The 13,289-nt window shown below is 38.5% G+C and overlaps 2 protein-coding genes across 6 annotated transcripts; one reads left to right on the forward strand and one right to left on the reverse strand.

The window, feature by feature from the left end:
- The first annotated feature begins 424 nt into the window (after nucleotides 1-424).
- Nucleotides 425-3,552, forward strand: LOC306855339 (large ribosomal subunit protein uL4m). 3 transcript variants are annotated; one of them, XM_079393956.1, is made up of 9 exons: nucleotides 425-604; nucleotides 740-821; nucleotides 1,081-1,249; nucleotides 1,340-1,391; nucleotides 2,183-2,300; nucleotides 2,407-2,513; nucleotides 2,947-3,056; nucleotides 3,161-3,293; nucleotides 3,367-3,552. In XM_079393956.1, exons 1-9 carry the CDS (start codon nucleotides 557-559, stop codon nucleotides 3,370-3,372), a joined length of 825 nt encoding a protein of 274 aa, XP_079250082.1. In that variant the 5' UTR covers nucleotides 425-556; the 3' UTR covers nucleotides 3,373-3,552. The 3 variants fall into 3 exon arrangements, with proteins under 3 accessions (XP_079250082.1, XP_079250081.1, XP_079250080.1); XM_079393955.1 differs by having other exon boundaries at nucleotides 3,161-3,234; XM_079393954.1 differs by having other exon boundaries at nucleotides 3,161-3,552.
- On the reverse strand, nucleotides 3,513-12,805 carry LOC306855338 (centriolar and ciliogenesis-associated protein HYSL1-like). Of its 3 annotated transcripts, XM_079393952.1 has the most exons (13): nucleotides 12,725-12,755; nucleotides 12,603-12,632; nucleotides 12,418-12,517; nucleotides 12,178-12,294; nucleotides 12,005-12,078; nucleotides 9,124-9,368; nucleotides 8,965-9,020; nucleotides 5,117-5,277; nucleotides 4,993-5,038; nucleotides 4,827-4,890; nucleotides 4,643-4,724; nucleotides 3,883-3,909; nucleotides 3,528-3,800 (listed from the first exon to the last, which is right to left on the reverse strand). In XM_079393952.1, the coding sequence occupies exons 3-13, from the start codon at nucleotides 12,515-12,517 to the stop codon at nucleotides 3,669-3,671; spliced, it is 1,104 nt and encodes a 367-aa protein (XP_079250078.1). In that variant the 5' UTR covers nucleotides 12,603-12,632; nucleotides 12,725-12,755; the 3' UTR covers nucleotides 3,528-3,668. The 3 variants fall into 3 exon arrangements, with proteins under 3 accessions (XP_079250077.1, XP_079250078.1, XP_079250079.1); XM_079393951.1 differs by lacking the exon at nucleotides 12,603-12,632 and having other exon boundaries at nucleotides 3,513-3,800; nucleotides 12,725-12,805; XM_079393953.1 differs by lacking the exon at nucleotides 12,603-12,632 and having other exon boundaries at nucleotides 3,773-3,909; nucleotides 12,725-12,805.
- Nucleotides 12,806-13,289: the final 484 nt, after the last annotated feature.

Below are 13,289 nucleotides of genomic sequence, written 5' to 3' on the forward strand. Positions count from 1 at the left end.
TTATTTTTTATTTATATCAAATATATGTTTTTTTTTATGTGTACGGCCTATTCCATTTTAGAATGGGCTCTTTTTATGCTTTATTTTCATCGAATGTAAATTAACTTGATCTGTTTTTTTTTACAGTCTATGGTTTTAACTTTGATTCTTTGTTCTGGGTTGCCAAGTCCGCGTATTATAAGCACCCTTGTGTCTGTTTTCATGCAATACTGCGACCTTTCCCACCTAAATGCTGCTTTTAGCCAGAGCTTATTTTGGCCTTGTTTTCCCAGAAAGTGTTGCTTATGTTTTTAAATAGCTGATTTTCTCTAGTGAAACTTGGCAACACCAAACATCTTATATAATGAACATGATACTTATCAGTCATGACAAGAATGCACAAAAAGAGAAAGAGGGTATATTTCTATTTTTTTCCACGCAGCTTACGTCATATGTGAGCGACGGAAGCGTGTACACAGAGCACGCCATCACGACCTTCTGACAGGGAAACCAAATATGTGAGAAGCTGAAATTATAACAGCAGTACTCTTATTATTTACTTCAATTAGCCCGCATCATGTTTCGTGCTACGTTAGCGATATGTGGAAGAACGGTTGTTAAAAGGGTAAGTTAAGTAAGCGCGTTGAGCTGCATTGTTTTTGTTTTGCTGGCAATAATCCTAAACTACAAACGCGTGTGAACATGATATTGATGGTCATGATGGAGCACACTGATGAGTTAACCCGTCATTTTTCTCCAGTTCATCTCATCTGTCTCTGGAGAAAGCGCACTTCCATCAAATTTGCGACTCCCACCAAATCTCATTGGAGTCGCGCCACAAAGTAAGCAAAGCTTTGTATGTTTAATAATTGTGTAATGCATTATTCACCATTATTACTTTTTCTACATACTTGAGACAAAAGTATACCGTGGTAACCATAGTATCTTCAAATTATGCCACAAAAAATCTGGGAACTTTCTATTAGCCACTATTGTGATGAAGCTTTTCAACCAAATGACAGCTGGAGTGCAAGGACCGTCTATATTGATATAATATTGTTTTACAGTAATAACAACTCAAGGTCTGAACTGTTGTTTTAGAGAGGGCTTCTCCATCCGGCTCTGATCTTCCAGTGCTGCACAGGTGTGAGGCTGATGTCCCAGCTCACCTGGCACCTGCTCAGACGTGGCTTGAGTCTTTGGGAAGTCGTGACAGTGACCCCCTTGGTGTGGTTGACCTACACCCTGATGTCTTCTCAGTACCTGTTAGGTAAACTATTTAGTTCTATGAAGTATTTCTGGTCTGGAGTTATGTTGAAAACAAATGAATATATGATTGTTTTTGTTTTTCTATTAAAAGGCTGGACATTCTTCATGATGTAGAGGTCTGGCAACGTAATTTCAAACGAATAGTAAGTAATTACGAGGTGCACATTATGCTCTCTGGTGTTAACTTTACTCTTGTAATGTGCATTAAAGGTATAGTTCACCCAAAAATGGAAATTTGCTCAATATTAAGGCCATCTAAAATGTGGACGAGTTTGCTTCCTCATTGGAACAGATTTGGAGAAATGTAGCATTCCATCACTTGCTCACCAATGGATCCTCTGCAGTGAATGGGTGCCGTCAGAATGAGAGTCCAGTCCAGCCCATCAAGTAACATTGTGAAGCAAAAAACTGTGTTTGTAAGAAACAAAGCCACTGCTTCTGGCTAAAATACAAGTCCTCTATCCATGAAATTGCTTTCTTCAGATCAAGTACAGTTTACAAGCAAAAACAAAACAGTTCTATATAAATGTTTGGATTTTTACATTTGAAGACAATTTTTAATGGAGGAAGTATTATTTCAAATTATGGCAAGAATTGATGGTTTAAAGTTAAATGCCTTCACAAATTTGTTTCTTAAAAACATTCAGCTTTTCACTTTAGAAGACGTTAATTGATGGACTGGAGTGGTGTGTATTACTGTAATGTTTTTATCAGCTGTTTTGACTCTAATTCTGACGGCACCCATTCACTGCAGAGGATCCACTGGTGACAAACCAAACAAACTCTTCTACATTTTTGATGGCCTAAGGGTGAGTAAATTTGCATTGCTAATTTTCATTTTTGGATGAACTATTCCTATTAGATACCTTCCCAATCATATTCTAGAAACTTAAATCATTGCATATGACAATAATATGTAATTTGATGATTGTAGAGCCATGCAAAAGTCAAATCAAGAGCTGAAGTCAGCGGTGGAGGCAGGAAACCATGGAAACAAAAAGGAAGTGGCCGGGCACGACATGGAAGCATTCGTTCTCCACTGTGGAGAGGAGGTAAGATAAAGTCTGTTCGTTTGAGCTTTATCTCAAACACACAGGTGTATGAGACTACCAGTGGGCTCACTGAATTACTAAACAAGTGCTCCTCTTTCTCGTTCAGGAGGAGTAGCTCATGGTCCACGGGGACCAACCAGCTATTATTACATGTTGCCCATGAAGGTGCGAGTGCAAGGGCTGAAAATCGCCTTAACGTCCAAGCTGGCTCAGGTGAGGGGAAGGGCACTGTAAAAAATCTTGCTTGGTTTGGAATGTGCTGCATTATGTACTATTAAAGTATTCAAATTTGTAAACAACTTGTATGTTTATATTTTCATAAATTTTTAGCTTGTTCTAGTTATGTGCTTGCTTATTGTATGTGTGTGTTTTTTGTAGTTTTTTATATATATATATATATATATATATATATATATATATATATATATATATATATATGTATATAAATAAATAAATAGAGAGGGATTTTTTGTTAGATGTCATCGCGTCATTTCTAGTTTTTGTTGCATTTTTCATCTTGAGATTTATATTTTATTTAAGCTTTCACTGATGCACTTGTTAGTGAGGGCAGCATATTGGTTTGGTTCATAAATATCCTGTTGTCGAAATGCAAACTAAGTGGAAGTCATTTTTTCCCCCACTCCAGGATTATCTTCATATTGTGGACTCACTGGAGATTCCCACTCCAGACCCCCACTACCTCCTGGACCTGATCAAACACAGGCAGTGGGGCGATTCAGTCCTCATCGTTGACGTGTAAATATGCAAAAGTGGATGTATATATGCCATTGCCAACCTGATAGCATACTTGTTTCCTTGAGTAATTTCTTCATTTTTTTTTTTGTATGCATCAATTTCAGAGGAGATGAATTCCCTCAGAACATTCTTAAAGCGACTGAAGATCTGAAAACAGTGAATATCATTCCAGCTATAGGTAAACAATCTGACCACACCAAAAGCTGTAATGTGAAAGCACACTTAACCAAACATAAGGTAATGAAACAATTGCATCAAAGCTCCTTTATGATCTTAATACAAATGCATATTGTTTCGTTTTGTTTTTCAGGTCTGAACGTCCACAGCATGTTGAAACACGAGAGTCTGGTTCTCACTCTGGAGGCTGTGAAATTTCTTGAAAAGAAGCTTCTGTGGCACGATGTGCGTTATGCTCCCCTGTATCCCTTCAAACTCCCATACAGTGACCTGCCATGAACACAGCACACACTTCAAAGTATTAAAATGTTTATTTCATAAAAACAATGATCGTGAGGTCTCATTTCACATGTGCAATTGAGTAAAAAATGTCAATATCATTAATAAATAATAAGCATATATAAAAGATAAGGCATAGATGCAACATTCTCTATGTCAAGGATAGGAGATTTTTGTTGGGATAATGCCATGTGCTAAATCATGTCGGATCTCCCATCTTAGTGCAGATCGCTTCTTCTCTGTTGGAACCACATAATTGTTGGGGATGTACGTCTTTTGAGGTCTAGGCTATAGAGACAAGAAAAAGTACTCAGAATAAGAGCCTCTAGGAAATTCTTTAAAAAATAAAATAAAAAACAATGTAACTTACTGGTGGAGGCTGATACATAAGTTGTTCCTGAGGATAAAAACAAAATTATATATATTTTAAATAAAAGTAATCAACTATAATTTATATAACTTTATATACATATGCTACTGTGCAAAAGGCTTAGGCCATTAATATTTTCACCAACCAACAAATGGTTTTTAGTTGGTTATTTGCTGTACGTGTCAGTAGGAAATAGCAATTTTCATTTCCAAACATTCATTTTGCCATTAATTATAATAATCAAGTGAGATTTTTGTCTGACAACAGCCAGTGCTCCACACACAGATCTGATCTGATCATCATCCAGTCTGTCTGGAATGACATGAAGAAACAGAACAAACTGAGACAGACTCAATCCAGAAGAACTGTGGCAACATCTCCAACACGCTTCAAGAAACCTTCCTGCAAAGCTATAGTAAAGTTTTAGGCACTTGTGTAAAAGTACTGTAAAATGAGGATGCTTTCAAAAATAATGTCATAGATTTGATCAATTCTGTTAACTAAATCAGATCAACATTTGGTGTGAGCATCCTTTGTGTTTAAAACTGCTTTTGCCCTCAGTGCACTTGCACATAGTTTTCTGGTAGCTTTGCAAGAGCGTTTCTTCAAGCATCTTGGAGACGTTGCCACAGTTCTTCTGGATTTAGTCTCTCTCAGTTCGTTCAGTTTCTTCATGTCTTTCCAGACGGACTGGATAATGGTGAGATCAGATCTCTGTGTGGAGCACTGGCTGTTGGGTTAGCAACATGATTTATAATACCCTGATGGCCCAATGCAGCTCCTTCCTGCTTTTCTCTCCTGGAGGTTTAAACATCTCCCAGTCCTGCTTATACTGGAAATACCTGATAAAAGTTCCAAACGCATTCAGAACAACAAAAAGATCAGAGTCCTGAATCATTTATTCCATTTATGAAGGTTATATATTAATACAGAATATGCCATACTTCGCCACTGGATCATTTTTCTTCAAGTTCCTTGTGTGAGGATGATCAAAAACTGGCCGTATAACTGTGAAGAGAATCAAAAATGATGTAAAATCATGTTAACTGACAACCCAAGGTCAAAGAAACAGGCATGAACAGAAACTAGACACATGCAAATGGGACTTACATGACTTTGGATGGGGTCGGATATCACTCTCACTGTGTGATCGTGTCTGAGGAATGGACAAATGTACGTTAAAAACTCAAAACTGTTTAAGACTGGTTAAGTGTGAAAGTGTCTGTGTACTGACCATGCCTTTGATGTATTCACGGAAAGCACTCGGGGGTTCCTCCGTCACAGAGCTGGATCTGTCAGTATAGCTTCTGGTTTCGTCACTCTCCGAGTCATAGTGCACACGAGATGCACCGATCCGCATTTGGTCCAAACGCTCCTCCAGCTCACTAACTGTACCTACAAAACAAGTATATGATTGATTACGCACATCTTAAACATACCAAATCTATAATAACATCTATAATGATTTCTATTTCAGACGAATGCTGTTCCTTTTTTTTTTTTCATCTAAACATCAAGATTTCTACAAAGAAAATTAAATAAACTGTTAAAAAATAAATCTGTATATTATAATAATTTCTGAATGATCATATGATGCTGAAAATTCAGCTTTGCCATCAAATGAATAAATTACATTTTAAAACATGAAAAAAAAAAAAAAAAAAAAAAAATTGTTTTTTTTTTAAACTGTATTTTGGGCCAAATAATAAATGCAGCCTTGGTGAAAATAAGAGACTTCTTCCAAAAACAAAACAGCAACAAAAACTACTTTAAAATTGTAATTTTACCAACCTCAAACTTTTTAACAGTAGTGTATAGATGTTGTTTTAAAACATAAATACATATTTCTTATGCATGGAAAAAAGCTAAATACACGCCTTTCTTCTGTTTCCTCCACAGCCATACCTCTAAAAACTAATACCTCTAAAAACTCCCTTTAACCAGTGTAACACACCAAGGCAGCCAGTATAAGCTCGGACTCTCTTCTGCTTCCTCCTCTTCTTGCTGTCACCGTATCCATCATTGTACTGTTTCTCCTCAGGTCTCTTTTGAACTATGCCTCTCCTGTGCCTCAAATTAAAGGGGTGGTTAAGACAGTCCCGCAAATCCTCTACCTCCCAGCCGTCAGTGAAATATGCCACATTCTCAGAGCCTCCATGTTGAGTTCCAGTGTCCTTCTCTGTGGGACTCCGGTGCAGGTCAGCTTGATGCTCTCGGTTTGGGAAGTCAGGAGACCGATGGTCGTCATCTTCAGATTTATTGTGGCTTTTATCATTACAGATGGTTACATCTTGACCAGCATCTGGTGATTCAGCAGGAGCTTGTCCATCAGATGTTTCTAATGCCTGGTTATCTCTGAAACACGCTGGACTGCTGTCATCCTCATAATCTCGAGCATCTAAAATGGATTCGCTCTCTTCTTCTAATCCAGCCAGAGTACAGTCATCTCTATAATCCACTTCCTCCGGGTCTCCGTCTTTAGGCGAGTCTGGTCTGTACGTGCCGTAACCGGAAGTTAAAATGCTTGCTGCAGGGCTGCCCAGACTTTCATGAAAATCCTCAACATAGACATCTCTAGTTTCCTTCGTCTGCTGTACATCATCGTGCTCTTGTTCCCAAGTAGGTATCATGTTATAATTTTCTTCCTCGTCTTTCTGCGAATGGCCACTGGCTATTGTAACATAGTCATCATCACTTGCCCATGACTTCCTGTCCTGGTCACAAGCCTCCTTCTCCTCAACAGGTTCACTGAAAAACCACTCTCTCTCCTCTTCTTCCTCACTGCCTCTTTTAGATACTTCATCATCCTCTTCACCGGAATTGTGTTGTCTCAATTCTTCCATCCAATTATCACATTCATCTGCTCCAGGCCTGCTCTTTCCAATCTCTTCGTCATATTCATTTCCACAATTCCTGTCCTCGTCGCTGTCAGGGTTCTCCTCTGTACTGTTTTTTTGCTCTTCTTCCTCATTGTTAGGTACTCTCTGTTTGCTATTCTCTGATCCCTCACTTTCAGAATTTCTTGTTCTCTCTTCCTTCACCAAAGATTTACCACCATCTATTTTTCCCTCAGTGCCTTCACCATCTTCAGGTATACAACATACATTAGCTCCTTCATTTTCTTCTCCTTCCTCTGAAAAATGGCTATTTTCCTCCCCACTTCCACTTGTGCTCTTTTCCTTGGTGAGGCTTTCTTTCTTTTCCTCACACTTTGGTAATTCACCTGTACACTTTTCTTCACTTTCTGAGTCTTCTTTTGAAAAAGACTCCTCTTCCTCACTCTCTTCAAAACTCTCCTGAACTTTCTCGCCCTCTGAATCATCACTTTGGGCTTGTGTCTCTTCATTTTCATCAGTGTTTTCTGCACTGGCAGAGCTTTCTTTCTCCTCCTTGCAGTCCTTTTCATCCTCACTCATATCCTCGTCCTCCTGACTTTCTTCTGATTCTTCCTCTTCCTTTTTATTCCCTTCCCTCTGTTCACACAGCTCAAATTCTTCTTCCTCTTCAAGTGCTTTTCCTTTTTCACCCTCTTCTCTTTCTTTTTCATAATTCTCTTCCTCCTTTTCATTTCCTGTCTGTTGTTTACACAGCTCTTCTTTCTCATCTCGACTTCCGTCTTCGTCCTCCTCTTCACTTTCTTCCTTCTCCTCTCTACTTTCTTCCTCCTCCTCCTCCTCTCTACTTTCTTCCTCCTCCTCCTCTCTACTTTCTCCCTCCTCCTCTTCACTTTCACCCTCCTCCTCTTCACTTTCTTCCTTCTCCTCTCTACATTCTTCCTCCTCCTCTCTACTTTCTCCCTCCTCCTCTCTACTTTCTCCCTCCTCCTCTTCACTTTCTCCCTCCTCCTCTTCACTTTCTCCCTCCTCCTCTTCACTTTCTCCCTCCTCCTCTTCACTTTCTCCCTCCTCCTCTTCACTTTCTCCCTCCTCCTCTTTATTTTGCCTTGTTCTTGTTATCTCTATGCTGTTTTTACTTTCATCATCTATGAAACATTCTCTTTCTACTTCACTTTCATCTTCCTCAGGATATTTCTCCTTCCCCAACTCATTCTCTTGAAGCATCTCCTTCACCCTCTTCTTTTTATCACCTCCCATTAAAAAGCTTTCTTTGACATCCTTATGGTCGTCTTCAGGCTCTCTCTCATTCGCTCTGTTTTCTTTCTTAACACAATCCCTGTCTTCCCCCTCACTTTCCTGATCTGTCCAGAAGGAGGAAGAGGACAGAGATCCTTCATCGTCCTTGCTTTCATTTTCCCAACGGCTGTCAAAAGCTTTATACATCCTGAGGTAGATGGACAGATCTCTTCTTTAGTCCTCAGTAAGAAAATGAACTTCACCTCTGAGCCAAAGCAGATGGCTGAGAGTGAGGGGGACTGTAACTAAGAAGATTACCGGTAAGAACTTTACAGGGATTATGCAGCTAATTGCGCCACCTGGTGTTTAGGAGGTTTCACTGCATGTAAAGACAAAGCATGGCTATGTTCAGAAAAGAATACTACCATACTACATTTCAGAATATAATATGAAAGCTACTGTTCACATTTTTTGGAGTCAGTAAGTTTTTTTTTTTCTTTTCAAGAAATTAATCCTTTATATTTTATTCACAGAATCTAAAGTGTTTCCATAAAAGTATGAAGATAATAAGAAATGTTATTTGACCGCCAAATTAGCATAATAGAATGATTAATTTCCATTACAGGAAAAAGTTACATTAACATATTAAAATAGAAACAGATATTTTCATTGAATATTATAATAATATTATCCCAATATTACTGTTTTTTATAGAATTTTATCAACAAAAAAAGGATAAAATGTAGCCTAATGAAGCCTTTGAAACGTCTTGTATATTTTGCACAACATGCTATTTTTCTGTGTACATAGAATGTCCAACAAAATTTCTGTAGATGCATTATGATGACATCATGTAAAAATAACGTAACATGCTACTTTTGCATGATGTATTCTGTTTCACATTCTGTTTTTTTAATGGTAAGCAGTACAGTATACACGTTGCAGCATTTAGTAAGTGGTTTATTATTCCATTCTCAACATTATCATAAAACATAACCACAGGACTTACCAGAATCTTCACTATGTGAGGACTCATCACAGACTTGAGACCGACCATGATGCTTCCTATATAATGAGATAATGATGTCTGTTACACATTGCACGTTATTTGCATGGATGATGATGTACTCATCAACTATCAAATCAAGAAATTAATTTGCGTACCTACCTTAACACTTTCCTCTTAATCACAGGCTTCAAATGAACCTGATGTTCTCTGTCAAGAATTGTTGTCTCACTACAATCCAAAACGGAGTGAAATATTTCAGAAGGCCCTGCCTCGGTCTCCAGCCTGTTGGGTGCCGTGGAGGGCCGAGCTGGTCTTTGAGCAACTGTGTGCCGTGAATATGAATCATAATAGTGATTCATACCAGAGTCTCCATGATCGTCCTCATTAAATGTGGAGGAGAAAATCTAGGTATGGAAAAATTACATATTTACATTTAGTCATTTAGCAGACCCTTTTATCCAAAGCGACTTACAAATTGAAGAAATGATATGCAAGTGCTATAACAAGTCTCAATTAGCTTAATGCAGTACACGTAGCAAGATTTTTTTTTATAGAAAAAGAATAGAGCAAGCTAGTGTTAGAGGCCTTTTTTGCTTTTGTTATCTGTATAATAAATAAAAAGAAAACAAATAGATAAAACACAAAACGATTAGAAAAGCTAGTGTTAGATTTTTTTTTTTTTTAATAATAGAATTAGAAAAGAGAGTGATAGAGTTAGAGGGTCAAATAAAGATGGAAGAGATGTGTTTTTAGACGATTTTTGAAGATGGCTAAGGACTCAGCTGCTCGGATTGAGTTGGGCAGGTCATTCCGCCAGGAGGGAACATTTAATTTAAAAGTGATTTTGTGCCTCTTTGGGATGGCACAATAAAGCGACGTTCATTTGCAGAGCGCAAGCTTCTAGAGGGTAAATAAGTCTGAAGTAATGAATTTAGGCAAAGGGGTGCAGAGCCAGTGGTGGTTTTGTAGGCAAACATTAATGCTTTGAATGTTATGCGAGCAGCTATTGGTAGCCAGTGCAAATTGATAAACAGAGGTGTGACATGCATTATTTTCGGCTCATTAAAAATGTATCTTGCTGCCACGTTCTAGATTAACTGTAAAGGTTTAATAGAACTGGCTGGAAGACCTGCCAAGAAAGCATTGCAATAGTCCAGCCTGGACAGAACAAGAGCCTGAACAAGGAGTTGTGAAGCATGTTCCGAAAGAAAGGCCCTGATCTTCTTGATGTTAAATAAAGCAAATCTGCAGGACTGGGCAGTTTTGGCAACGTGGTCTGAGAAAGTCAGCTGATCATCAATCATAACGCCAAGATTTTTGGCTGTTTTTGAAGGAGTTATGGTTGATGTGCCTAACTGGATGGTGAAATTGTGATGAAACGATGAGATTGATGGAATCACAAGCAGTTCTGTCTTGGCAAGGTTGAGTTGAAGATGATGGTCCTTCATCCAGCAATAAATGTCTGTTAGACAAGGTGAGATGCGAGCAGCTATTGTTAGATTATCAGGATGGAATGAGAGGTAGAGTTGAGTGTCATCAGCACAGCAGTGATATGAAAAGCCATGTTTCTGAATGACAGAACCTAGTGATGCCATATAGACAGAGAAGAGAAGTGGTCCAAGAACTGAGCCCTGAGGCACTCCAGTAGTTAGATGTTGCGACTTGGACACCTCACCTCTCCAAGATACCTTGAAGGACCTATCTGATAGGTAAGACTCAAACCACTGGAGTGCGGTTCCTGAGATGCCCTTTGCCAATAGGGTTGACAGGAGGATCTGGTGGTTAACCGTGTCAAAAGCAGTGGACAGATCCAGCAAGATAAGTATTGAAGATTTGGAATCCGCTCTTGCTAGTCTTAGGGCTTCAACAACTGAGAGCAAGGCAGTCTCGGTTGAATGTCCACTTCTGAAACCAGACTGGTTGCTGTCGAGGAGGTTGTTCTGTGTGAGAACAGCTCGTTCAAGTGTTTTTGCAATGAAAGGAAGAAGAGAAGTCTGTAGTTCTCTGAAAGGGATGGGTTTAGTGGGGTTATACGAGCCTGTCTAAATGCTGAGGGAAAAACACCAGTCTGAAGGGATGAATTAATGATGTGAGTGAGTGCAGGTACAACTGCAGGAGAAATGGCTTGAAGAAGATGAGATGGGATAGGATCGAGTGGACAAGTAGTAGGATGATTAAATAGGATGAGTTTGGAGACTTCTGCCTCAGAGTGAAGAAAAGGATGTGAGCGAGTGTATGTTTGCTGGTAAGATGTGCTTGACAGATTGTGGTATGGAAAATAGTGCACTGATGGTTTTAATTTTATTAATGAAGAACATAGCAAAGTCTTCAGCTGTTAGAGTAGACGAAGGAGGGGGAGGAGGAGGACAAAGGAGGGAGGAAAATGTTTTAAAGAGCAAGCGAGAGTTAGACGAATAGTTAATTTTGTTATGATAGTATGTCCTTTTAGCAGTGGAGACAGCAGAGAGGGAAGAGAGGAGTGACTGATACACATTAAGGTTAGTAGGGTTTTTTGATTTGCGCCACACTCTTTCAGCAGCCCTGAGTTAAGAACGATATGTGACCCTGGACCACAAAACCAGTCATAAGTAGCACGGGTATATTTATAGCAATAGCCAAAAATGCATTGTATGGGTCAGAATTATTGATTTTTCTTTTATGCCAAAAATGATTAGGATATTAAGTAAAGATCATGTTCCATGAAGATATTTTGTAAATTTCCTACCATAAATATATAAAAACTTCTTAGTTATATTAGTAATATACATGGCTAAGAACTTCATTTGTATAGCTTTAAAGGGGATTTTCTCAGTATTTAGGTTTTTTTTGCACCCTCAGATTCCAGATTTTCAAATAGTTGTATCTCAGCCAAATATTGTCCAATCCTAACAAACCATACATCAATGGAAAGCTTATTTATTCAATTCAATTCAATTTATAAAAATTGACACTTATGACTGGTTTTGTGGTCCAGGGTCACACATTGTGCGAACAGTCACAAAAGTATGATACATTTTTTAAGGTGCATAAAAACTCGTACATCTCTGTGTAGCCCTGCTGAGCTGGTGTTGAAGAGGACGTAGTTACATCTGGGGGCCATGCTGTTCAACTGAACTGAGGGAGAAACACAAATTTAGCAGTAGTTTGGTTAATCATGTTCAAACATGCAAGTCACATGAAAGTGCACAGCTTGAAGCAGGAGTGACTGCTCACCCTTTTCCTTAATAAGTGCAGGTGGACTTTTGCTGGAGCTGCTTTGAGATGTTGGAGAAGTCCATTCAGTGGAGCTGTGACTCTTTGACTTTTCATGACGAATCAGCTGATCTAGATCTGACGGAGATTTATAAGATGTTTGACAGCACTACTTAAAAGCAGGATCTGCTATATAGCATGAAAACAAAACACAAAATAAATGCACCGGTGAGGCTGAAACGGTTCAAAATATGACCCCACCTCTCTTGAATTCCCGCAGTCTTTGTTTGGGAATATTTCCGTATCCAAGCGCAGCCAACTGCTGCTGGATCTCCTCCTCAGAAAAGTCTAGACTCTCCATCTTTTTATTGACAAAAATAGACGATATCAGTCAAATAAGTCGCATTCCTCAAGAGAAAACGCCTGTCTGCTAAGTGTAAACAAACCTCAACAAAATATGTATTTACACTTCCTCGCTGAAAGCAACGTTCATACTGTAAAAGGCTGTTGCGGTAACATATAAAACGAAAACATGAAGGAAGTTTAAAGCTAAATGTTTTCCCCTCACCTTTAAAGGGTCTGATTTGATCGCTGTTGTCTTCGGTACCAAGACAACGGCGGCGATTCCGTTTTCAAAATACAAAGATGCTAGAGTAAGAAACTGCGTTAATAACAGCTTAAAGCGCCCCCTGGTGTATGGGAGACGCTGATTAATTAATTAAGTAATTTATTTATTTATTATTGAACGATAACAATTAATACATACATAACAATTTGTTTTACTGTCCCTTGAGAAGTAAAATATAAAATCTGCCATAGCAGATCTCGTTTAAACAGTTTAAGAAGCTTTCGTTTTCACTTGCCATTTTAATTTCTCTTCAAATAACAGCTCACTTATACCATGTTTGATATACATAAAATATTATTGTACTTACAGTGGAGACGGCTGTTACCATATTTAATTGTTATAGCTACGAACATTTGAAATACTGACAGCCTGGCAAAAAAAAAAATTATAATAATTAAAAAAAATAATAATAATAATTTACTACAACTGAATCAGCTTTAAATGTAGTATGTATTGTTTACGTGCGGTACCCACACAGGAGCCTGAGCCACGCCCATTTTCCGCA

The sequence above is a fragment of the Barbus barbus genome, assembly GCF_936440315.1.
Source record: "Barbus barbus genome assembly, chromosome: 35".
Taxonomy (NCBI): domain Eukaryota; kingdom Metazoa; phylum Chordata; class Actinopteri; order Cypriniformes; family Cyprinidae; genus Barbus; species Barbus barbus.